Below are 24,661 nucleotides of genomic sequence, written 5' to 3' on the forward strand. Positions count from 1 at the left end.
TCAGCTTCTTCAGTTTCTCAACACTGCTTGGATTCTTCTTTCTAACTTTAGAGAGATTGATTTAGCCAATAAAACAGAAGATGAGCTTTTGTAACATAGTGTTTAACTATTCTAATAATGAACCATTTAATCTAATGTTTATGTGTAGACAAAATAATGCTTTTTTTTTTAACCATAAGAGATTAAAGAAACAGAATAAATGATACATCATCAAATTAACCTAAACCTAGAAGAGAAGTTAGAGGAAAAGGCCCTAATTATATGCCACAAGGAAGAGGGAACAAACAAAATGTGGGTGGAGTAGAGACTTCTGTACATAACATTATAAACTGTTTCTACTCTTTCCCAAACCAAAAGATGGGAAGAAGGAAGAGACTATGATGCAAGTGTTAATTTACATTATGAGATACCTTCTCTCTCTCTATCTCCCTCTGTTCCAAAGAGTCAAAACGACCTGCATGAATTTAATCCTATCCACCATCTTCTTCCCTATTTATCTCCTCTCTGCCCTTATCAAATCTGCAAACTCCTCAATATAAAGAGTTTATATAGGCTGGACTCAACCAATGTTATGTTAAACAGCAACTTGATTGATGTTAATACCAAAAAGTGAGGACTCGACTCTGAAGGCAGAGGAGACAAACCAGTTTGGGTTCCTGTACAGGGTTGATGGTAAGGGGCAGCTAGCATTAAGCTTTGAAGGATCTACAGCTACTCAAGGATCATCTGTCATGCTTCTCATTCCACTTTCGTATCAGGGGGCTTGGAAGCTGATACTTGTGCTTCTTCTAATTGAGGCTGCTGCTGCTGCTCAGAAGCAAGGTGTTTCTGATTTTGTACAGGCAGCTTCTCTGACAACTTTGGTCTCTTTTCTTCTGAAGGCAGAGACTGTTGTCTCTGTGTGACGGCCTTGATCCCGTGACTCGGCAAGCCACCAGATACATGCTTCTGAGCTAGTCCTTGATTCGGTGCTGTTACTGGATCATTCCCAGCTGAATCTGTATTGGAGCTGTTTACTACTTTAGAAGCAGTGCTTTGCATGGAGGTAGCAGAAGATGGAGATTCTAAAGCAGGCACAACTGTAGAACCAACTGCTTTAACGTTTTTCGAATCATGACTCGATTGAGGCATACCCTTTGTCGTACCCATACTAGCAATTTGGATGGTATTGGTGACAGAGTGCGGAACACGTGAAATACGTTCAGCTTGAGACTTCTTTGATAACTCAGAGTTCCCTAGATGATTATGATGAATAACTCGCTGAGCTGTTGATTGCAGTTGATTGCGCTGCTTTTGGTGTAGCAACAAATGCTGATGGTTAGAAGGTGTAACTGAGGGGCCAGAGGTGGGTAAGATGTTACATGGGGCCGCAGGGGAGCTCTGGCCTTGGATGCTATTATCTAAATGTAATTGCATCTGTTGTTGTTGGGACGGAGTCGAAGCACCAGGTAATGCTTTAGGCAATTGCTGTGAATGATTTGAAGACAAGGGATAAACGAATGGTTTAGATTGCAGATGCGTGCTCATGGCAGTCCCTGCATTAGACTGCTGATCAGGCCTAACTGGAACCGCTTGCCCTCCTTTTTCGGTAGCCTGATTTCCTGGGGTCATGGTGACACCATTCAGGTGTGACTGATCAACAGTGATGTTCTGATGGATCATGTTGCCTCTACCCATCCCCTTCAACTGTTTACTCTGCTGTTGACCTTGTGTTGGCTGCCGCTGCTGTGGATGTTGTCTCGCAGACTGCTGCAGAAGTTGCCGCTGCCGTTGTTTTCCAGCTTGATTGCTCACACCAGAAGCACCAGAATGAGGACTCCTACCTATACCATGAAGCGGTAACTGAGACTTTTGAGGGTTCTGTTGTGCCAAAGTATTCATGTTAGGAGAAGTCGACACTGGGGACATCGATAATGGCTGGGGAGAAACTGGTGGTTGAGTCTGAGGACTATTTTGTGGAGAAGAAGAAACAGAAGAGCCCTGAGGTTGTTGTACATGTGGCATCATTGTACCAGATGCTGGAAACTGTTGTTGCTGTTGCTGTTGCTGCAAAATCCTCTGGCGTATTTGCCTTTGATGGATTGCATATGCTTCCTGCTGTGCCCCAGTGGCTTGACTTGGGATCTGGTGATGAGGATGATGCGAATTCCCAAGCACATGTGACTGCGGTGACATCTGATGCTGCTGGGAAAGATGGCCTGGGTAAGCCTGAACAGGAGTTGTCTGGTTGGTAAATCCAGAACTCAAATTACCGAAAGCTGGGATCCCTGGACTATTCCCTTGAGCAGCCTGCATATGAAACTCACGCATATCAGTTTGTCACTGTAGAGTTTATAATGTGGAAAAACAGGTTCAAAATGACAATCCACCAGCGGTTGACAAAAATCAGGACGCTGAATGTCTAAAACTAAAATAAGAAGCCAGATAAATTAGTCCAAGAGGTAAAGTAAGAAATAGGTAATTTCGCTAAGTTCCCGCATGTGAGAAATCTTAAAACTAAGTGCAGCAGCAAACAAAAGCCAATTAGCTTACCCGCATCACATGCTGCATAGCTTCACGAGGCCTGAGCATGGAGTTTCCTTGAGAAGCTCCTCCTCCGGAATGAATATTTCCAGTGTTTGGAATTCCTACCATACCAGAAGAAAGCATACTAGTAGTATTTGGCATTGCTGAGGATCCCATCCCTTGAAAACCAGGCCTTGACATGGGTGTGCTCCTGTTCATTCCATTTGCACCCATAGCATTTCCACCAGGAACCATGCGATGTCCACGATCAGATCCTGAGACAGCTCCAGGAGTTGATACAGAAGGCTGCTGCAGGTTTCTACCGGATAACATCTGGTTAAACTGTTGTATTCGGTTTTGTTCATCAAGTGGCAAAGACCCTCTAGGAACGTTGAATCTACCATCACTAAACAGAAAAAAAAAAAAAAAAAAATCCAATTTCAAAAGAAGTAATAACCCTAAGTAAATTGAAAAGAGTTTCACAGACGTGTGCATTCACCAAGACAAACCATTCAGTACAGCTCTACCTGACAGAAGCACTCTGTAGGCCAGATGTGGTTGGCAAATTGTTGTTGAGAACGGCACCAGATGATCCAGGAGTGGATGGATGTGCTCCAGCAGTAGGGAGCACTGGCGTACCCTGATTCAACACTGGAAGACCTGGATTTTCAAGTGAAAATACATCTTGACCTGAAGTTGATGCATCACAGATATCAAGAGGCCTTCATCCAGAGAGTAGCAAGAGATTAGAATTGCAAAAGTTGTAATCAAGATATATGTGAATTTAAGTAAACAACAGAACTTACGTTAGAACACCTCCATTCAAATTATTTGGGAATACTTGAGAAAGAGCCATGACTTGTGAATTGTGAACTGGTACTATTTGTTTGGGATCCCGACCATCATTCTTGAAGATTAGATGAAAGAGTCGCAAACATACAAAAACAGCAACAAGACAACAGATTTAGGGCAATAGAAGATTCATACTTCAAACTACACTGTGACTTCAACAAATGTTAGCTAGGATTTGCGGCTATACTTAGAAACATGCAGACCTGTTACTCAAATAAGAGTGATCGAATTACGCCTTTCTTAGCATTAAATCCATGTTAATTGAAAACTAAATTAAGAAACCTATCTTCTCAAGTTCCATAGCCCGGATGTCTAAGCAAAAACGTTTATCAGCTTTAGTGTAATTTGAAATCTGAATTCCGTGAACAAAAGAAATCACAGAGATCCTGAGAACACACACTCTCTGGCTATAAGTCTATATATTAAAAACCTCTAGCATTATTCCCACAAGGGAGTCAAAAACTAAAATTAGGACTTTCTCACCCATCATATCGTCACTTTCTCACACGTGGAACTATCCCTATTGCCAATCAACGGTTGAATTATGACTAAACAAAAAGTGCAGAAAGACAATATCCACTAGTTTTAGGTTACAAGCTTGGAAACAGTAACACAGCAGGAGGTGCACTAACCTGAGTCTTTTTATAATGTAACTTCTTCCCAATCAAACAAATCTTCTCAAAATGAGACTTCAGGGTATCTTCCTCCATTGGCCCTTGCAGTCGTTGAAACAACTGTCTCGCACTTCCCTGAATATCACAAACATATCCAAGGAAATTCAATTAGTCTAAACATAAAAGACACTTTGTTCAGCATTTCATAGCTAAAGGAAAACCTTTGGGATGCCAGGCAAAGTGGATGGATAAGACTGAGAATTCCCTGAATCTTCAGCACTATCAGCACCATCACCAGCATTCCTATCCATCAGAATCTTATGCCGCTCCTTGCACTCAGTCGAATTGCGATATATACACTGGAAAAACAATGGGAAATCAATCAGCCAGTACTAAAGACCAGTTATTCACAGACACGAGAAAGCAATAACCTGGACAATAATATCCAACACAACTGTTCAGTAGAATAGGTATATATATATATATTTAATTGAAGTATAACTCTGAACTCTTTTTGAAATGATAGGCACTTACCTTAATTTTAAGAGTGCTGTTCATGGCATCACTAATGAGCTCCCAGTTAGGGCCCATATCATGCACCAGGACAACAAGCGCCTATTTGGTGAAAATATATTAGATACTCATAGAGCAAACTACAGTATATCGATATTAATGAAAGATGACGAATAGAAAACCTGATCCTCAAATAATGACCACAGATTTCCAGAACCATGCTGGCCAGGGGAAATCTGAGAAAAACCAAATTCTAGTTTAAAAAAAATATTTTAAACAAAGCGAATGGAGTCAGTAAACCTTCAACGCATACCTTCAGGCTTTTTACTTTTCTGCCCCTATCACGACCTCCAATAAATTTGATAGATTTGTTGGGGTTGGACATATTACTCATCTGGGAAGCCGCTGGAGAAGGAATAGAGCCAGTGTGAGGAATAGCAATATCAAAATTATTCTCTACCAATTGCTTGGTGGTCTTTTGCTTCTTTGCACTATGAGGACCATACAGACCTGATAAAAGACAGTTAAAATGTCAATAGAATTATAAGCTCAACAATTGCTTTAGTTTTATAATTGTAGGTTAATGATAAGATGTATGCAAAAATTGCTGCTTAAAAAATGTTATCCACCAAAAGTATTGTTTGATTTATATAGGCAGAGTGAGCCCGAGGCTCCCCCAACTGCTGAAGAACTACAATGAACCAAAAAGTAATAACAACTTTGCAAATAATACCGTTCATATCGAAATGATTCTCTGGTCGCTTCTTCCAGTGGTCCTTCTGCCAAAATAAGAACCAATTAGAAGCCTTTCTAAGAAGTCAATTATTAGTATACATGGTAAACTTTTGCCAACTATTATAATCTCATTTCAAGAAACAGGAAACTGTAATAGTCACCTCTTTAAGACAAAAACGGAAACAAAAAAATAAAGATGTTAAGTATTTCACTCTGTCAAGTAGGACTCAAGCATCAAACCAGTTTGGCAAAGCTAGTCAAGCTATAATATAAACTAATTCACACCATCTAAACACCTGTCATGTTTTCCTAAATATTTGTTCAAGATGATTATTAGGTTTTATCAAGGAAATCACCTGTTCGATATGGACTGACGGATCATGCCAGGTTTGGTCATATGCAGATCCCTGCAACAAATGAATTTTAAAATTACAATGCAATGTCAACTATTTTCTGCAAACAGTAAGAGATATGCTGACATTGCAAACTACCTGATGAGTCTTCTTCTTCTTTTTAGGTTTTCCTGAGGTTTCAGCCATGTCATAAGGTAACTGCTTTTCAAAATTACCACTTGATTCAACCTCTGTCCCTTTTTGGGCTGCCGATCCACCATGTAAACTACTTTGCTCATCCTGGAAAGAACTAGTATCTCCACTAGACACATCCGTCTTCGAGGGCACAGGTAAATTCTCAGCAATAGTAGCACAGCCAAAAGGACTCGCATTCCTCGGCCTGGAAGCAGTGCGCACTCTCCTCGTCGGAACTGAGCCAAGATTATTATTACTGGCAGGCCTTTTTGCCATCACGCTTGATGAGTTAGACCCACCTGTGTAGTTGCCGTATGGTAAATCATCTCCAAGATCATATGACCGGGCAGAATGAGACTTCATCAGATTCTTCCTTTTTTTGTGGCTTTTATTAAATGATTTGCTAGATTCCAAAGCTCCCGGAAGATAATAGGTACTTGTTTCTCCTTCATCCTCCTCAAATGCAGCACCATTATATCCTGTATCTACAATTAGAGATACAAAATTAGCAAACATTTCACCAGTATGCGTAGCTCAAACAACCCAGAATTATGTATACCTCCAGCAGCATCATAAGCCGATGTATCAACCTCCTCCTGCATGCTACTTCCAGATTTCTGGGAACAGAGAAATACTGTTAAATATCTTTGCAGAACAGATATAGCTTCTCAGGAAAATATATGCCATCAAGGTTACAATATGAGAGCTCCAAGCAAGGAAAAATCTCACATACACATACCTCGCAGTGTGTAAGATGCGACTCAATGGACTTATGGTATACCTCCATTGCACCAGATGGAACTGAATAAAAGAGGCTTGCCTGCACAGTAACAAAGCTCGATTAGCAATATTATAGAATTATCCACAGGAATAGTATTCAACTGAGGTTGTGGAAAAACTTTTCAGAAATTCATACTTCTGTAAGCTGATCAAGCATTAATATATCCAATATTTCTGGGTCGCACATATTGTCAGGTGTTAACGGTGCAGCTGAATGATAGGGGATGGAAGAGTTGTTATACTTCAAAAATCTACTTGCATACTCCTTGACACCCGCAGCTAAACATATTCTGCCATTCACACAATTAGATTCTTGGCAAGTGTCCTGCATATAATTCAAGGTTTTACTTAGTAGGATACCATTAAGTTATTAAAGTCATAAGATAAAGAGCAACAGAACCAGAGACTTCTGAAGGAAATTTATGAAAGAAAATGTAAGCGAATAAGAAAGATTCAGCTTCTCAATCATATAAAAGTAAAAATCAGAAATACTGCGTTGTTTTACAGTGAGTAAAAAAAAAACATAATAATATGGTTAAGGATTTGAGCTTTACAATTCTTAATCTAACAAGTATATATATCTATGCATAATTTTGATTTAAATGACAAGGAAAGAACCATATGATCACCATTGCCATCAAAGACTATTCCCGCAAAACAAAAGATTAACTAATAAAGGTTTGGCAGTCAAATACCTTAACAATTCCCAAGCTTGTCTCCTCCAGCTCCCCAGGACCCTCCACAGAACTCCAGAACTGCAAGATAGCACTAGATAGGATTGAAGCTATTTTTTTCAGCTTTTTGTGCTGATTTCGTTCTTCAAATCTCAACTGACAAGTCAAAGCAACTCGATGGCAAATTTGTGCAGCAGCAGTCAGCTTCCAAAGGCGCTCCTAGAAGATTAAAATAAAAAGGTAATAAAATGAAATCAGAACAGGCAGTGAAAAATATTCTAGTAACATAAAAGTGGACAGCATAACAATCTACAGAATGCAGCATTTTCCAGGCAGATATACAGAATATAAGTTAAAGACCAGACCTGCGCAAAATCATTTGCCAGCCATGCCATTTCTTCGAGGACAAAATCCCATTGACATTTCTCACGGACCTCCACTGGTGCAGTACCACAAGATAACTCGGCAATTCTTTTTCTCTTTGTCTGTTAGTGTATTATGTCATACATAGAAAGATGAATAGGTATACAACTTATTCAAAAGCTAGAAAACTTGATATCATCAAGCCAAGTTGAAAAAGAAAACCTGTATAATCCGTGCCTCCTCAAGGATAGAGTCCTCTTTCATAGTATCTAACACTACTGCATTTGAGCTTGGCTTTAATGCTTCAAAGTCAGTTCCTGACAATAAATTATCGCCGACTGCACAGGAACTTGTGTCTACAGATGCCTGAGGAATTTCAAAGCACAACGAGCTGCTAAGATTTTCAGGTAAAATGACAACTTTCCTGTCAATTTCCGGTACAACCAACCCATCTTGAAGCCTTTTCTCAGTCTCAGAAACTTTCTCTTCATTTTGCATCGCAGCTGTACTTCTGTGACTTTGATTTTCAATTTTAACCAATTTCTCAGGAATGCTCTCACTAATAATGGTAGTAGGTCGACCTGTCTCATCCTCAATCTTAGTTTTCGTTATTTCATCAACTGTTTGATTAAGCAAACCCTCTACTCTCAAAGCCTTCTGCATAGAGATTTCATCTGAGTCAGGTTTGTCCACTTTATAAAGATCTCTTTCATTATCTACATCTACGTTGTTAGCGAGAGAAGACTCTGACTCTAACCCTTTAGTCCCTGCAGCTCCTCTATTTGTTAAGCTTTCTTCCTCTCCCGTGGAATTTCTTAGGCCGTTCAGTTGGGTAGAATTATTTTCCTGGCCAGCTATTGTTACAGCTTTGGGAGAACCAATCTCTGTATCAGTCGAAACTAGTTGTGCCTTCTCCCCAGCAAGGCCAGACACTCCAACGGGCAAATGTGCTGAGCTTTTTCTGTATGTAATGTTGGCTTCATCTAGACTAGTCTTAGATCCAGAAGTACTCTCTCGTAAAACAGGTTCACAATCCACCTTAGTATTCAGCGAATTGCTGGGAACTATATTTTTTGGAACAATCCCATTCGAATTTGCAAATATTGGACAAGATACGGAAGTCGTATGCTTATCTTTTTGATTCGCTGCTTCGGGAATGCAACCCTTTCCTTCCACTGATCCTCTGCGAACAGATATAGATGTTACAAGACCAGCACGACTCTGAACTAAATCCGTAGAACTTGACCGTGATGGATCCCGATTTATCTTTGATCTGTTCCTCCGAGCATACGGGCGAAAGATGGCAGAATCTTCTGTTTCTTTTGTATTCTGGTTGGTATTTGCTTTGGAAGATCGTTCTGTCTCAGAAGTTCTGTTTTGCCTATTAGGATATCTCAAATTTCTTTCTCCTTCCACTGACTTGTTTTCAGAATCAAACAGTAAAAGATTATCTGCTGTATTGGGTTCAGAAATGGAAGGAACTCCAGGTCTACCGCTACTCTCCACAGAGTCTCCATTTGGTGAGGCAGTCAGGGCAAACCTATCCTTGACTTCACTGTGGGGGGTTATGGGTAAATAATGATAAGCTAACTAATGAAATGAAATTAGTGGGGAACTACAACAAACACGAGCGTACCTGTTTACAAAATGCTCCGTTTGCTGATCTGTGAGTGATGTAGATTGGACGCTATGTGAAGTTGCAATGCCAAACTTGAAATCCAAGGGATTACCGCCCTAAAGCAGATATAAAAGTAAAGGCTTGTAATCATAAGTTTTTAGAAAGAAAAAAAAAGAAAGAGGGAAATAGGTATTCATACTTTCTCCAGAAACTCTAGTTCTCTCCTCCTTTCCTCACGGACATCATACTCTTGCCTGTTGAAACAATCATCTTTGTTACACACTGGAAGTGATTAATAGCTGTAGAAATTGTAGAGCATTTAAACACATTGCAGAAAATCAAGAAGTCTCAATCTGAAATACCTTAGCTCCGCTTGAGCCTTCTCAATTGCTGTTCGGCGCGGAGATGTTTTGACACCAATACCACCTCCACTATCAATAACTCCTCCCATGGAATCAACCTCAGCATTTACTAGAAGATACCCTGAAACGCTTCCATGCATCAACACCTTGGATGTCTCATCAATTTGAATTCTAACTTCACTGAAAAAATATATCAAGTTAATTACAGCATTCCAAATGATCATACTGCAGAAGTTAGAATCAATAACAGCTAAATGTTGACCTACAAATAATAAAGGTTAATGGGTGCGCATGTATGTTCCCATGATGCAAAATAGCCGAGAAAGTACAAAATTTACCACAGAAAGCAAAGACAGTCCCATATGATAACAGATTATAGAGTAGCTTAACATATTACAAATGCTAAGAAATTTGTCAAGAATCAAACATAAAATCAGCCATTTGTTCGAACCGCTATCCAAAGAAACACCCAAGTAAAGATAACTCCCCAGAATCTAGTATTTGACAGAGAACTTTACACATAACACCTCTCCCATTCTGATCCTCTAAAAAACCAGATTCAGCAAAGCAACATAAACCATCAAGAGCTCAGAGCTACTCATTCCAGCAATAATGCAATACGAAACTCTAAGATATATGTGTAACGGGAAATTTCCTAGGTTAGTAGTTTTTATATTATTTAATATGCTTTATTGATAAACATTTTACTAACTATTAGAACTCTTCAATCAAGTATTACACAATTCGAAGCTAACAGAGCAGGAACAAGGTATCACAAAGAAGAAATTTCAGCAAACAGTTCACATTCCTGAATCAACATAGCAAAATGAGAGAAGAACTCAACCCAAAACGTTCAAAAAAATTCACAGAAGCTTCCAGCAAAGCTGGACTCTAGGGTTTGAGAAGAAGAAGTGAAAGAGAAGGCTAAGAGTATACCTGGAATTGAACGTAGAACAGAACGAACGCAAAAGCTAGGGCACAAAACTCGGGCAAATCACACAAATTCTAAAATTAGTTTCTCTCTCCTAGGGTTTCCAAAGCACACCTCTTTCTAAGCTTTTTTGTGTGTTTTTCATTCAAATCAAAAGAGAGAGAGCTCCTCCCATGAACATGGAATCCATGAAATTGCTTGCTTGTTGCGAGATTGATTCCTAATTCAGCAATTTTTGTTTTTCAATTTTGGTTTCCCTCTCGGGAGAAGAAGAAAGAAAAAAAAAAACAAAATTAGCTTCTCGTTGATGTTTTTTTCACCCCTGGGCCTTCGGTTTATTTGGTTCGGTTTTCTATTTTTTTGGTTATTAAACTTAGCTGCCGAATTGACCCAAATAATACTTCGGTACTCGGATTATTTGGTTCGGTTATTGGATTTTAAAACAGTTCCAAGATAAAACCGATTTTATTTCTTTCTAATTTGGTTATTTCGAACAACATGTTGAAAATCACAATGAACCGACTTTTGAGAACCGGTTAAATAGTTCTATGTTCATAAAAGAACTACTGATGTGTTATCTTATAAGATCACTTTATTAACATTTCACGAAAGAATAAAATCCAAAAATAACATATTGCATGCTTATAATCTTTTTCCTCATCTTGTTGGGTTTACCGTTATTTTTTAGTTACAATAAAGCATCTGATCAATTATAAACTTTCCGCGCACAACACAGATCGAAAACTAGTTGTTCTATATTGTTTGGTTATGGTGTAACATGAATGAAACTTGAATACATTGGCTTCAATTTGTCTTTCATCTAGATTTGGCTCTTTTCTTAAGATGTTTAAATAATGGGATCAATCTCACAGAATTCAAGTTATTGGAAAGTGGAAACAAATTAAAGAACCACATAGATAATAAATGTAATTCTAACACTACCATTTTAAGCTTGTTATTATAAGGATATGGATAATCAATATGATTCGTATCGTATGTGGTATGTATCTCTCCTTTCTTGGTGCATATCTCTTTCACTGATCAAGAAGTAGACACCAATGACTATCTTAGTCAACCTAGACAAACATAAACATGTTTCAAATCATGACAAGAATAGGAAGCATATTGGACATAACAGATTTATAAGGCATGACCAATATCTTAAGTCTTCTCAAAATCTTTTGGTAATAAAAAAACACCGAACGTCTAAAGGTACAACATAAGACACTTTGAAGTTGTTCATGCAATAAATGTTTTCACCAACTGTATTAACCAATACTAGTTTTTGAGAATTTTGGGGTTGTTCAAAATGAAGGAGCAAATACAATAATATTCATTGATATATAACAATCATAAAGTTATCAAAGAACCCAATTATGCACAAAGAGAAGCAAGCATATCGATGTACGATCTCATTTTCTAAGGAATCTTACTAACGATGGGGTTATGGAATTGGTTCATTGCAGCACACAAACACAAATTTGGACCAATGCCATTAGTTTCTCTTTTGTTCAAAATTGGTTTAAATACGGTTTAGTTTGTTATTTAGTCGGTCAACAATTTTTCTTAAAACAGTAAACCACCATGTTTTGAGGTTTCAAAGTATATGATTGTGACATTATGTTGTAGTTTATATGAAGAAGATTCCGGTATAAAAATAGATCATCAGTTCAGTCCATGAGTGAAAAAAAAAAAAAGTGGTTTGGTTTGGTATACTAAATTTTTTATTGGGCCAGAAAAGACAAAACCCAAAGATCCGAACCGGAGTTAAACTTAAAAAACTCGTAAGTCATAAAAGCCAAAAGCTCCCAAATTTACAAAACTATTTACTCCACTAAAAAAAACCAAACCATGGCGACGCCTTCGCCGACCTCCTCTCCTCCTTCTGATTCAAACCCTAATTCCGCCGCTACTCCGCCGCATCAAACACAACAACCCTCTCCTCCACACACCAATCCATCTTCTACTCCACCACCGCATATCACCGTCGTTGCCTTAGCCGCATCGACCTCGTCCCACGCCAGAAAAACCCAACCTATACTCTGGACTCACGACGAGACTTTCCTCTTAATCGAATCATACAAAGAGAAATGGTACGCAATTGGCCGTGGTCCTCTCAAAACAAACCACTGGGAAGAGATCGCCGTCGCTGTCTCGGGTCGTTCCGGCGTTGACCGGTCGTCTACTCAGTGTAGGCATAAGATCGAGAAGATGCGTAAAAGATTCCGATCTGAGAGACAGAGTATGGGACCAATCTCGATTTGGCCTTTTTATAATCAAATGGAGGAATTGGATTCGAACCCTGCTCCCATCTCAGCTCGTCCTCTCACTCGTCTACCTCCGAATTCGAGTAATCACTACCAAGAAGATGAAGAAGAAGAGGATCATTACGAAGAAGAAGATGAAGATGATGAGAGACAGAGCAAATCGAGGAGTATCAATTACATACTGAGAAGACCTGGTTCTGTTAACAGATTTGCTGGAGTTGGTGGAGGGTTGTTGTCATGGGGACAAAGAGATAGATCTTCGAAGAGGAAGAGGAACAAGAACGACGGAGATGGTGGTGAGAGGAGGAGGAAAGGAGTGAGAGCTGTGGCGGCGGAGATTAGAGCGTTTGCTGAGAGAGTTATGGTAATGGAGAAGAAGAAGATGGAGTTTGCTAAAGAGACAGTGAAGCTTCGTAAGGAAATGGAGATTAGAAGGATTGATTTGATTCAGAGTTCTCAAGCTCAGCTTCTTCAGTTTCTCAACAATGCCTTTGATTCTTCTTTCTAACTAGAGAGAGATTGATTTTAAGATAATAAAACAGAAGATGAGGTTTTGTAACATAGTAGTGTTTTAACTATTCTAGAAATGAATTATGAAGATGAGCTTTTGTAACATAGTGTTTAACTATTCTAGAAATGAACTATGTAATCTAATGTTTATGTGTATACAAGAAGACAATGTTATTGGAAGCAATTTGAACTTTTTTTTTTTTTTAACCATAAGAGATTGAAGAGACAGAACAATGATACATCATCAAATTAACCTAAACCTACAAGAGAAGTTAGAGGAAAAGGCCCTAAATATATGCCACAAGGAGGAGGGAACAAAGAAAAAAATGAGGGTGGAGGAGTAGAGACTTTTCTGTACATAACATTATAAACTGTTTCTACTCTCTCCCAAACCAAAAGATGGGTAGAAGAAGAAGAAGGAAGAGACTAATTCTCTATGATGCAAGTGTTAATTTACATTATGAGATACCTTCTCTCTCTGTTCAAAAGAGGCAAAAAGACCTGCATGAGTTCAATCTTATCCACCATCTTCTTCCCAATTTATCTCCGCTCTGCCTTTATCAAATCTGCAAACTCCTCAATATGTAGAGTTTATATAGGCTGGACTCAACCAATGTTATGTTAAACAGTAACTTGATTGATGTTAGTGCCAAAAAGTGAGGACCCGACTCTGAAGGCAGAGGAGACGAACCAGTTTGGGTTCCTGTACAGGGTTGATGGTAAGGGCCAGCCAGCATTAAACTTTGAAGGATCTACAGCTACTCAAGGATCATCTGTCATGCTTCTCATTCCACTTTCGTATCAGGAGGCTTGGAAGCTGATACTTGTGCTTCTTCTAATTGAGGCTGCTGCTGCTGCTCAGAAGCAAGGTGTTTCTGATTTTGTACAGGCAGCATCTCTGACAACTTTGGTCTCTTTTCTTCTGAAGGCAGAGACTGTTGTCTCTGTGTGACGGCCTTGATCCCGTGACTCGGCAAGCCACCAGATACATGCTTCTGAGCTAGTCCTTGATTCGGTGCTGTTACTGGATCATTCCCAGCTGAATCTGTATTGGAGCTGTTTACTACTTTAGAAGCAGTGCTTTGCATAGAGGCAGCACAAGATGGAGATTCTAAAGCCGGCACCACCGTAGAACCAACTGCTTTTACGCTTTTCGAATCATGACTCGATTGAGGCATACCCTTTGTCGTACCCATACTAGCAATTTGGGTGGTATTGGTGACAGAGTGCGGAACACGTGAAATACGTTCAGCTTGGGACTTCTTTGATAACTCAGAGTTCCCTAGATGATTATGATGAATAACTCGAGAAGCTGTTGATTGCAGTTGATTGCGCTGCTTTTGGTGTAGCAACAAATGCTGATGGTTGGAAGGTGTAACTGACGGGCTAGAGGTGGGTAAGATGTTACATGGGGCCGCAGGTGAGCTCTGGCCTTGGATGCTATTATCTAAATGTAAGTGCATCTGTTGTTGTTGGGACGGAATCAAAGCACCAGGTAATGCTATAGGCAATTGATGTGAATGATTTGAAGACAAGGGAGAAACGAATGGTTTAGATTGCAGATGCGTGCTCATGGCAGTCCCTGCATTAGACTGCTGATCTGGCCTAACTGGAACCGCTTGCTCTCCTTTTTCGGTAGCCTGATTTCCTGGGGTCACGGTGATACCATTCAGGTGTGACTGATCAACACTGATGTTCTGATGGATCATGTTGCCTCTACCCATCCCCTTCAACTGTTTACTCTGCTGTTGACCTTGTGTTGGCTGCCGCTGCTGTGGATGTTGTCTCGCAGACTGCTGCTGAAGTTGTCGCTGCCGTTGTTTTCCAGCTTGATTGTTCACACCTGAAGTAGCAGAATGAGGACTCCTACCTAGACCATGAAGGGGTAACTGAGACTTGTTAGGGTTCTGTTGTGCCAAAGCATTCATATTAGGAGAAGTCGACACTGGGGACATCGACGATAATGGCTGGGAAGAAACTGGTGGTTGAGTCTGAGGACTGTTTTGTGGAGAAGAAGAAACAGAAGAGCCCTGAGGTTGTTGTACATGTGGCATCATTGTACCAGATGCTGGAAACTGTTGTTGCTGTTGCTGTTGCTGCAAAATCCTCTGGCGTATTTGCCTTTGATGGATTGCATATGCTTCCTGCTGTGCCCCAGTGGCTTGACTTGGGCTCTGGAGATGAGGATGATGCGAGTTCCCAAGCACATGTGACTGCGGTGACATCTGATGCTGCTGGGAAAGATGGCCTGGATAAGCCTGAACAGGAGTTGTCTGGTTGGTAAATCCAGAACTCAAATTACCGAAAGCTGGGATCCCTGGACTGTTCCCTTGAGCAGCCTGCATATGAAACTCATGCATATCAGTTTTTATCGTCACTGTAGAGTTTATAATGTGGAAAAACAGGTTCAAAATGACAATCCACCAGCGGTTGACAAAAATCAGGACGCTGAGATAAATTAGTCCAGGTGGTAAAGTAAGAAATAGGTAATTTCGCTAGGTTCCCGCATGTGAGAAATCTTAAAACTAAGTGTAGCAGAAAACAAAAGCCAATTAGCTTACCCGCATCACATGCTGCATAGCTTCACGAGGCCTGAGCATGGAGTTTCCTTGAGAAGCTCCTCCTCCGGAATGAATATTTCCAGTGTTTGGAATTCCTACCACACCAGAAGAAAGCATACTAGCAGTATTTGGCATTGCTGAGGATCCCATCCCTTGAAAACCAGGCCTTGACGTGGGTGTGCTTCTGTTCATTCCACTTGCACCCATAGCATTTCCACCAGGAACCATGCGATGTCCACGATCAGATCCTGAGACAGCTCCAGGAGTTGATACGGAAGGCTGCTGCAGGTTTCTACCGGATAACATCTGGTTAAACTGTTGTATTCGGTTTTGTTCATCAAGTGGCAAAGACCCTCTAGGAACGTTGAATCTACCATCCCTAAACAGAAAAATAATAAATCCAATTTCAAAAGAAGTAATAACCCTTAAGTAAATTGAAAAGAGTTTCACAGACGTGTGCATGACAAAGAAGTAATAACCATTCAGTACAGCTCTACCTGACAGAAGCACTCTGTAGGCCAGATGTGGTTGGCAAATTGTTGTTGAGAACAGCACCAGATGATCCAGGAGTGGATGGATGTGCTCCAGCAGTAGGGAGCACTGGCGTACCCTGATTCAACACTGGAAGACCTGTATTTTCAAGTGAAAATACATCTTGACCTGAAGTTGATGCATCACAGATATCAAGAGGCCTTCATCCAGAGAGTAGCAAGATATTAGAATTGCAAAAGTTGTAATCAAGATATATGTGAACTTAGGGGAACAACAGATCTTACGTAAGAACACCTCCATTCAAATTATTTGGGAATACTTGAGAAAGAGCCATGACTTGTGAATTGTGAACTGGTACTATTTGTTTGGGATCCCGACCATCATTCTTGAAGATTAGATGAAAGAGTCGCAAACATACAAAAACAGCAACAAGACAACAGATTTAGGGACATAGAAGATTCATACTTCAAACTACACTGTGACTTTAGCAAATGTTAGCCAGGATTTGCGGCTATACTTAGAAACATGCAGACCTGTTACTCAAATAAGAGTGATTGCGATATGCCTTTCTTAGCATAAAATCCATGTTCATTGAAAACTGAATTAAGAAACATATCTTCTCAAATTCCATAGCCCGGATGTCTAAAAGCAAAAACGTTTACCAGCTCCAGTGCAATTTGAAAACTAAATTCCGTGAACAAAATAAACCACAGAAACCCTGAGAACACACACTCTCTGGCTATAAGTTTATATATTAAGAACCCTTAAGCATTATCCCCACAAGGGACTCAAAAACTAAAATTAGGACTTTCTCACCCATCATATCGTCTCTTAATGCTACAGAGTATATACACGTGGAACTATCCCTATTGCCAATCAACGGTTGAATTATGACTAAACAAAAAATGCAGAAAGACAATATCCACTAGTTTTAGGTTACAAGCTTGGAAACAGTAACACAGCAGTAGGTGCGCTAACCTGAGTCTTTTTATAATGTAACTTCTTCCCAATCAAACAAATCTTCTCAAAATGAGACTTTAGGGTATCTTCCTCCATTGGCCCCTGCAGTCGTTGAAACAACTGTCTCGCACTTCCCTGAATATCACAAACATATCCAAGGCAATTAAATTAGACTAAACATAAAAGACACTTTGTTAAGCATCTCATAGCTAAAGAAAAACCTTTGGGATGCCAGGCAAAGTCGATGGATAAGACTGAGAATTCCCTGAATCTTCAGCACTATCAGCACCATCACCAGCATTCCTATCCATCAGAATCTTATGCCGCTCCTTGCACTCAGTCGAATTGCGATATATACACTGGACGAACAATGGGAAATCAATCAGCCAGTACTAAAGACTAGTTATTCACAGACACGAGAAAGCAATAACCTGGACAACAATATCCAACACAATTGTTCTGAACTCTTTTTGAAATGATAGGCACTTACCTTAATTTTAAGAGTGCTGTTCATGGCATCACTGATAAGCTCCCAGTTCGGGCCCATATCATGCACCAGGACAACAAGCGCCTATATGGTGAAAACATATTAGATACTCATAGAGCAACCTACAGTATTTCGATATTAATGAAAGATGACGAAAAGAAAACCTGATCCTCAAATAATGACCACGGATTTCCAGAACCATGCTGGCCAGGGGAAATCTGAGAAAAACCAAATTCTAGTTTAAAACAAATATTTTAAACAAAGCGAATGGAGTCAGTAAACCTTCAACACATACCTTCAGGCTTTTTACTTTTCTGCCCCTATCACGACCTCCAATAAATTTGATAGATTTGTTGGGGTTGGACATATTACTCATCTGGGAAGCCGCTGGAGAAGGAATAGATCCAGTGTGAGGAATAGCAATATCAAAATTATTCTCTACCAATTGCTTGGTGGTCTTTTGCTTCTTTGCACTATGAGGACCATACAGACCTGATAAAAGACAGTTAAAATGTCAATAGAATTATAAGCTCAACCATTGCTTTAGTTTTATAATTGGTGGTTAATGATAAGATGTATGCAAAAATTGCTGCTTAAAATATGTTATCCACCAAAAGTATTGTTTGATTTATATAGGCAGAGTGAGCACCGAGGCTCCCCCAACCGCTGAAGAACTACAATGAACCAAAAAGTAATAACAACTTTGCAAATAATACCATTCATATCGAAATGATTCTCTGGTCGCTTCTTCCAGTGGTCCTTCTGCCAAAATAAGAATCAATTAGAAGCCTTTCCAAGAAGTCAATTATTAGTATACATGGTAAACTTTTGCCAACTATTATAATCTCATTTCAAGAAACAGGAAACTGTAATAGTCACCTCTTCAAAACAAAAACGGAAACAAAAAATAAATTTGTTAAGTATTTTACTCTCACGAGTAGGACTCAAGCATCAACCCAATTTTAACAAGTGGCGGAAATTTTAATTTAGCAAAGCTAGTCAAGCAATAATATAAATTAATTCACACCATCTAAACACCTGTCATGCTTTCCTAAAAATTTGTTCAAGTTGATTATTAGGATTTTTTCAATGAAATCACCTGTTCAACATGGACTGACGGATCATGCCAGGTTTGGTCATATGATCCCTGCAACAAATGAATTTGAAAATTACAATGCAATGTCAACTAAAATTAATAGCTACTATTATTCTGCAAACAGTAAGAGATATGCTGACATTGCAAACTACCTGATGAGTCTTCTTCTTCTTTTTAGGTTTTCCTGAGGTTTCAGCCATGTCATAAGGTAACTGCTTTTCAAAATTACCACTTGATTCCACCTCTGTCCCTTTTTGGACTGCCGATCCACCATGTAAACTACTTTGCTCATCCTGGAAAGAACTAGTATCCCCACTAGACGCATCCGTCTTCGAGGGCACAGGTGAATTCCCAGCAATAGTAACAGAGCCAAAAGGACTCACAATCCTCTGCCTGGAAGCAGTTCGCACTCGCCTCGTTGGAACTGAGCCGAGATTATTATTACTGGCAGGCCTTTTTGCCATCACACTTGATGAGTTAGACCCACCTGTGTAGTTGACGTATGGTAAATCATCTCCAAGATCATATGACCGGGCAGAATGAGACTTCAACAAATTCTTCCTTTTTTTGTGGCTTGTCTTAAATGATCGGTTAGATTCAAAAGCTCCCGGAAGATAATAGGTACTTGTTTCTCCTTCATCCTCATTGAAAGCAGTAACATTATATCCTGTATCTACGATTAGAGATACAAAATTAGCAGATATTTAACCAGGACGTGAAGCTCAAACAACCCAGAATTATGCATACCTCCAACAGCATCATAAGCCGATGTATCAACCTCCTCCTGCATGCTACTTCCAGATTTCTGGGAAAAGAGAAATAGTGTTAAATATCTTTGCAGAACAGATATATATTCTCAGGAAAATATACGCCATCAAGGTTACAATATGAGAGCTCCTAGCACGAAAAAATCTCACATACACATACCTCACAGCGTGTAAGATGCGACTCAATGGATTTATGGTATACCTCCATTGCACCAGATGGAACTGAATAAAAGAGGCTTGCCTGCACAGTAACAAAGATCGATTAGCAATATTTTAGAACCATCCACAGCAATAGTCTTCAACTGAGGTTGCGGAAAAACTTTTCAGAAATTCATACTTCTGTAAGCTGATCAACCATAGATATATCCAATATTTCTGGGTCGCACATATTGTCAGGTGTTGACTGTGCAGCTGAATGATAGTGGGTGGAAGAGTTGTTATACTTCAAAAATCTACTTGCATACTCTTTGACACCCGCAGCTAAAGATATTCTGCCATTCACATAATTAGATTCTTGGCAAGTGTCCTGCATACAATCACAGTATTACTTAGTAGGATATTGAGTAAGAGAACCAGAGACTTCCGAAGGTAATTATATAAGAAAATGTAAACGAATAAGATGATCCAGCTTCTCAATCATAAGGAAATATTAGAAGAACTGTGTCGTTTTACAGTGTTGTCAATACATCTAACGAGTATAAATATGCATAATCCTGATTTAAATGACAAGGAAAGAACCATATGATCACCATTGTCATCAAAGACCATTCCCGCAAAACCAAAAATTAACTAATAAAGGTCTGGCAGTCAAATACCTTAACAATTCCCAAGCTTGTCTCCTCCAGGTCTCCAGGAACCTCCACAGAACTCCAGAATTGCAAGATAGCACTAGATAAGATTGAAGCTATTTCTTTCAACTTTCTGTGCTGATTTCGTTCCTCAAATCTCAACTGACAAGTCAAAGCAACTCGATGGCAAATTTGTGCGGCAGCAGTCAGCTTCCAAAGGCGCTCCTAGAAGATGAAAAGGAAAAAGGTAATAAAATGCAATCAGAACAGTCGGTGAAAAATGTTCTAGTAACATAAAAGTAGACAAGCTCATTTAAGCAGATAAATGTCCAGATGCTATTGGAAATAAACAGAATAACAATCCACAAAATACAGCTTTTTCCATGCAGATATATAAAATTTAAGTTAGAAAGCTAATTTAAGTAGACCAGACCTGTGCAAAATCATTTGCCAGCCATGCCATTTCTTCGAGGACAAAATCCCATTGACATTTCTCACGGACCTCCACTGGTGCACTACCACAAGATAACTCGGCAACTCTTATTCTCTTTGCCTGTTAGTGTATTATGTCATACATAGAAAGATGAATTTGTATATATTTTACTCAAAAGCTAGAAAACTTTTCTTTTTAAGATCATCAAGCCAAGTTGAAAAAGACACCTGTATAATCCGTGCCTCGTCAAGGATAGAGTCCTCCTTCACAGTATCTAACACTACTGCATCTGAGCTTGGATGATGTTTTAATGCTTCACTGTCAGTTCCTGACAATAAATTATCGCCAACTGCACAGGAACTTGTGTCTACAGATGCCTGAGGAATTCCAGAGCACAACGAGCTGCTACGATTTTCAGGTAAAAGACGACCAACTTTCATGTCAATTTCAGGTACAACCAACCCATCTTGAAGCCTATTCTCAGTCTCAGAACCTTTCTCTTCATTTTGTATCTCAGCTGTTCTGTGACTTTGATTTTCAATTTTAACCAATTTCTCAGGAATGCACTCACTAATAATGGTAGTAGGTCGACCTGTCTCATCCTTAATCTTAGTTTTCGTCATTTCATCAACTGTTTGATTCAGCAACCCCTCTACTCTCGAAGCCTTCTGTATAGTGATTTCATCTGAGTCAAGTTTTTCCACTTTATAAGGATCTCTTTCATTTTCTACATCTACTTCTATGTTGTTAGGGTGAGAAGACTCTGACTGTAACCCTTTAGTCCCTGCAGCTCCTCTATTTGTTAAGCTTTCTTCCTCTCCCGTGGAATCTCTTAGGCCATTTAGTTGGGTAGAATTATTTTCCTGGCCATCTATTGTTACAGCTTTGGGAGAACTAATCTCTGTACCAGTCGAAACTAGTTTTGCCTTCTCTCCAGCAAGGCCAGACTCTCCAACTGGAAAATTTGCAGAGCTTTTTCTATATGTAATGTCGACTTCATCTTTCAATAAACTATTCTTAGATCCAGCAGTACTCTCTCGTAAAACAGGTTCACCATCCACCTTAGTATTCAGTGAATTGCTGGGAACTATATTTTTGGGAGCAATATTACCATTTGAATTTGCAAATATTGGACAAGATACGGAAGTCGTATGCCTATCTTTTTGATTCGCTGCTTCGGAAATGCAACCCTTTCCTTCCACTGATCCTCTACGAATAGATATAGATGTGGCAAGACCACCACGATTCGGAACTAAATCCGTAGAGCTTGACCGTGATGGATCCCGATTTATCTTTGATCTGTTCCTCCGAGCATACGGGCGAAAGATGGCAGAATCTTCTGTATCTTTTGTATTCTGGTTGGTATTTGCTTTGGAAGATCGTTCTGTCTCAGAAGTTCTGTTTTGTCTATTAGGATATCTCAAATTTCTCTCCCCTTCCACTGACTTGTTTTCAGAATTAAACAGTAAAAGATTATCTGCGGTATTAGGTTCAGAAACTGTAGGAACTCCAGGTCTACCGCTACTCTCCACAGAGTCTCCATGTGGTGAGGCAGTCAGGGCAAAACTATCCTTGACTTCACTGTGGGAGGTTATGGGTATTATAATGATGAGCTAATCCATGAAACTAGTGGGGAACTACAACAAACACGAGCGTACCTGTTTACAAAATGCTCTGCTTGCTGATCTGTGAGTGATGTAGATTGGACACTATGTGAAGTTGCAATGCCAAACTTGAAATCCAAGGGATTACCACCCTATATTAGATAGAAAAGTAAGGGTTGTAAACACTAGCTTTTGAAAAAAAAATGAAAAAGAAAACAGGGAAATAGGTATTCATACTTTCTCCAGAAACTCTAATTCTCTCCTCCTTTCCTCACGAACATCATACTCTTGCCTGTTGAAACAATCATCTTTGTTACACACTGGAAGTGATTAATAGCTGTAGAAATTGTAGAGCATTTAAACACATTGCAGAAAATCAAGAAGTCGCAATCTGAAATACCTTAGCTCCGCTTGAGCCTTCTCAATTGCTGTTCGCCGCGGAGATGTTTTGACACCAATACCACCTCCACTATCAATAACTCCTCCCATGGAATCAACCTCAGCATTTACTAGAAGATATCCTGAAACGCTTCCATGCATCACCACCTTGGATGTCCCATCAATTCGAATTCTAACTTAACTGAAAATATATTAATAAGCTTAATATCAGCATTCCGAATGATCATACAGCAGAAGTTAGAATCAATTACAGCTAAATGTTGTCCTACAAATTATAATGGTTAATGTATGTATTCCCATGATGCAAAAAAAACACAGAGAAATTACAAATTTATCCACAGAAAGCCATGGCAGTCCCATAGAGTAACTTAACAGATTACAAAAGCTAAGAAGTTTGTCTAGAATCAAACATCCATATGTCCTAAGGAACATCAAAGTGAAGATCCAGAATCTAGTATTCGATAGAGAATCTTTATACTTAACACCTCTCCAATTCTGATCCTCTAGAATGTCATATTCAGCAAAGCAACATAACCAATTAAGAGCTACGAGCTATTTGAAACTCAAAGACATCAAAGAAATGTAATGTTGCCTCAAACCAGAGAGGTTCTCGAAGCTAAACCCGACACTAACAACAATTACAAGGAACCAAACTCAGAAATGATCAGCTAAAGCTACTTAATGTCGTACCCACGAACTCTTCAATCAAGTATTACACAATTCGAAGCTAAAAGAAAGAATCAAAAGACGAAATTTCAGCAAAAAGTTCACATTCCTGAATCAACATAGCAAAATGAGAGAAGAACTCAACCCAAAACGTTCAAAAAAATCCACAGAAACCTCCAGCAAAGCTGGACTCTAGGGTTTGAGAAGAAGAAGTAAAAGAGAAGGGTAAGAATATACCTTGAATTGAACGTAGAACAGAACGAATTCAAAAGCTAGGGCACAAAACTCGGGCAAATCACCCAAATTCTAAAATTAGTTTCTCTCTCCTAGGGTTTCCAAAAACACACCTCTCTTTCAAAGCTTTGTTTGTTGTTTTTTCAAATCAAAGAGAGAGAGCTACTCCCATGAACATGGAATCCATGAAATTGCTTGCTTGTTGCGAGATTGATTCCTAATTCAGCAATTTTTGTTTTTCAATTTTGGTTTCCCTCTCTGGAGAAGACGAAAAAAAAAAAAAAAATTGGCTTCTCGTTGATGTTTTTTTCGTTCGTTCTCTCTCTCTCTCTCCTCGACGCAGTATGCGACTCTCTCTCCCTCTCCGAGTTCTGGGCCTGAGATTTTGACCAAATAAGGCCTTCTTCTGTTTTGTTTTGTCTGGTTGGGCCTTTTTGTAGTAATAAGTTATAACAGTTTCATGTCTCAGTTCGATCTTTGTCTAGACGTTGTCCAAAGACAAATTTCTATTATTACTACTAGGTTTTGGAACCATGCTAGTTTCTAGCTTTGGATATATTTTTTATCAGTAGCATATGAGATCTATAATACATTGAAATATTATTTTTAATTTATGTGTGTTGGTGATAAGTGATAACATACATTGAATATATAAAAACAAATATAGTGATTTTAATAAACTCCATGAAAATTTTAATCTACGACATAGGAAATCTATCGAATGAATTTCTTACCAAGGAAGATTATATGCGTCTCCTCAATATATTCTTCTTTTTATTTCGCTAATTTCAGTGAGCAATTGTTTATTAAATAATGTGAAATTTTGGGATACTTATTAATATTTGTGGGTTCAAGATAAACCAAATATTTGTGTGACAGTTTAATGGTCATTTAAATTTTAATCCAAATTAGCCAAAAAAATC

The 24,661-nt window shown here is 39.1% G+C and overlaps 3 protein-coding genes across 7 annotated transcripts; 1 reads left to right on the forward strand and 2 right to left on the reverse strand.

The window, feature by feature from the left end:
• Nucleotides 1–145: 145 nt before the first annotated feature.
• Nucleotides 146–24,034, reverse strand: LOC17893888 (chromatin modification-related protein EAF1 A). Of its 3 annotated transcripts, XR_002834800.1 has the most exons (23): nucleotides 23,742–24,034; nucleotides 22,840–23,019; nucleotides 22,677–22,731; nucleotides 22,494–22,591; nucleotides 21,063–22,416; nucleotides 20,836–20,955; nucleotides 20,430–20,627; nucleotides 19,952–20,140; nucleotides 19,775–19,855; nucleotides 19,595–19,652; nucleotides 19,000–19,520; nucleotides 18,851–18,898; nucleotides 18,468–18,513; nucleotides 18,047–18,243; nucleotides 17,916–17,969; nucleotides 17,755–17,835; nucleotides 17,486–17,623; nucleotides 17,283–17,399; nucleotides 16,589–16,689; nucleotides 16,310–16,504; nucleotides 15,813–16,191; nucleotides 13,943–15,590; nucleotides 146–519 (listed from the first exon to the last, which is right to left on the reverse strand). XR_002834800.1 is itself a non-coding variant. In XM_023786810.1 (22 exons), exons 2-22 carry the CDS (start codon nucleotides 22,977–22,979, stop codon nucleotides 14,037–14,039), a joined length of 5,718 nt encoding a protein of 1,905 aa, XP_023642578.1. In that variant the 5' UTR covers nucleotides 22,980–23,019; nucleotides 23,742–24,034; the 3' UTR covers nucleotides 13,474–14,036. The 3 variants fall into 3 exon arrangements, 2 of the variants coding, with proteins under 2 accessions (XP_023642578.1, XP_023642577.1); XM_023786810.1 differs by lacking the exon at nucleotides 146–519 and having other exon boundaries at nucleotides 13,474–15,590; nucleotides 19,000–19,514; XM_023786809.1 differs by lacking the exon at nucleotides 146–519 and having other exon boundaries at nucleotides 13,474–15,590.
• On the reverse strand, nucleotides 183–10,731 carry LOC17893131 (chromatin modification-related protein EAF1 A). Of its 3 annotated transcripts, none has more exons than XM_023786811.1 (22): nucleotides 10,480–10,731; nucleotides 9,544–9,723; nucleotides 9,381–9,435; nucleotides 9,200–9,297; nucleotides 7,786–9,118; nucleotides 7,566–7,685; nucleotides 7,222–7,419; nucleotides 6,663–6,851; nucleotides 6,486–6,566; nucleotides 6,306–6,363; nucleotides 5,711–6,225; nucleotides 5,576–5,626; nucleotides 5,218–5,263; nucleotides 4,798–4,994; nucleotides 4,667–4,720; nucleotides 4,506–4,586; nucleotides 4,193–4,330; nucleotides 3,990–4,106; nucleotides 3,312–3,412; nucleotides 3,033–3,227; nucleotides 2,533–2,911; nucleotides 183–2,289 (listed from the first exon to the last, which is right to left on the reverse strand). In XM_023786811.1, the coding sequence occupies exons 2-22, from the start codon at nucleotides 9,681–9,683 to the stop codon at nucleotides 739–741; spliced, it is 5,697 nt and encodes a 1,898-aa protein (XP_023642579.1). In that variant the 5' UTR covers nucleotides 9,684–9,723; nucleotides 10,480–10,731; the 3' UTR covers nucleotides 183–738. The 3 variants fall into 3 exon arrangements, with proteins under 3 accessions (XP_023642579.1, XP_023642580.1, XP_006299914.1); XM_023786812.1 differs by having other exon boundaries at nucleotides 2,533–2,902; nucleotides 5,711–6,231; XM_006299852.2 differs by having other exon boundaries at nucleotides 5,711–6,231.
• On the forward strand, nucleotides 12,163–13,356 carry LOC17891154 (trihelix transcription factor ASIL1). The gene has a single exon (XM_006298133.2). It carries the CDS (start codon nucleotides 12,326–12,328, stop codon nucleotides 13,247–13,249), a length of 924 nt encoding a protein of 307 aa, XP_006298195.1. The 5' UTR covers nucleotides 12,163–12,325; the 3' UTR covers nucleotides 13,250–13,356.
• Nucleotides 24,035–24,661: the final 627 nt, after the last annotated feature.

The sequence above is a fragment of the Capsella rubella genome, unplaced genomic scaffold (genome assembly GCF_000375325.1).
Source record: "Capsella rubella cultivar Monte Gargano unplaced genomic scaffold, Caprub1_0 scaffold_3, whole genome shotgun sequence".
Taxonomy (NCBI): domain Eukaryota; kingdom Viridiplantae; phylum Streptophyta; class Magnoliopsida; order Brassicales; family Brassicaceae; genus Capsella; species Capsella rubella.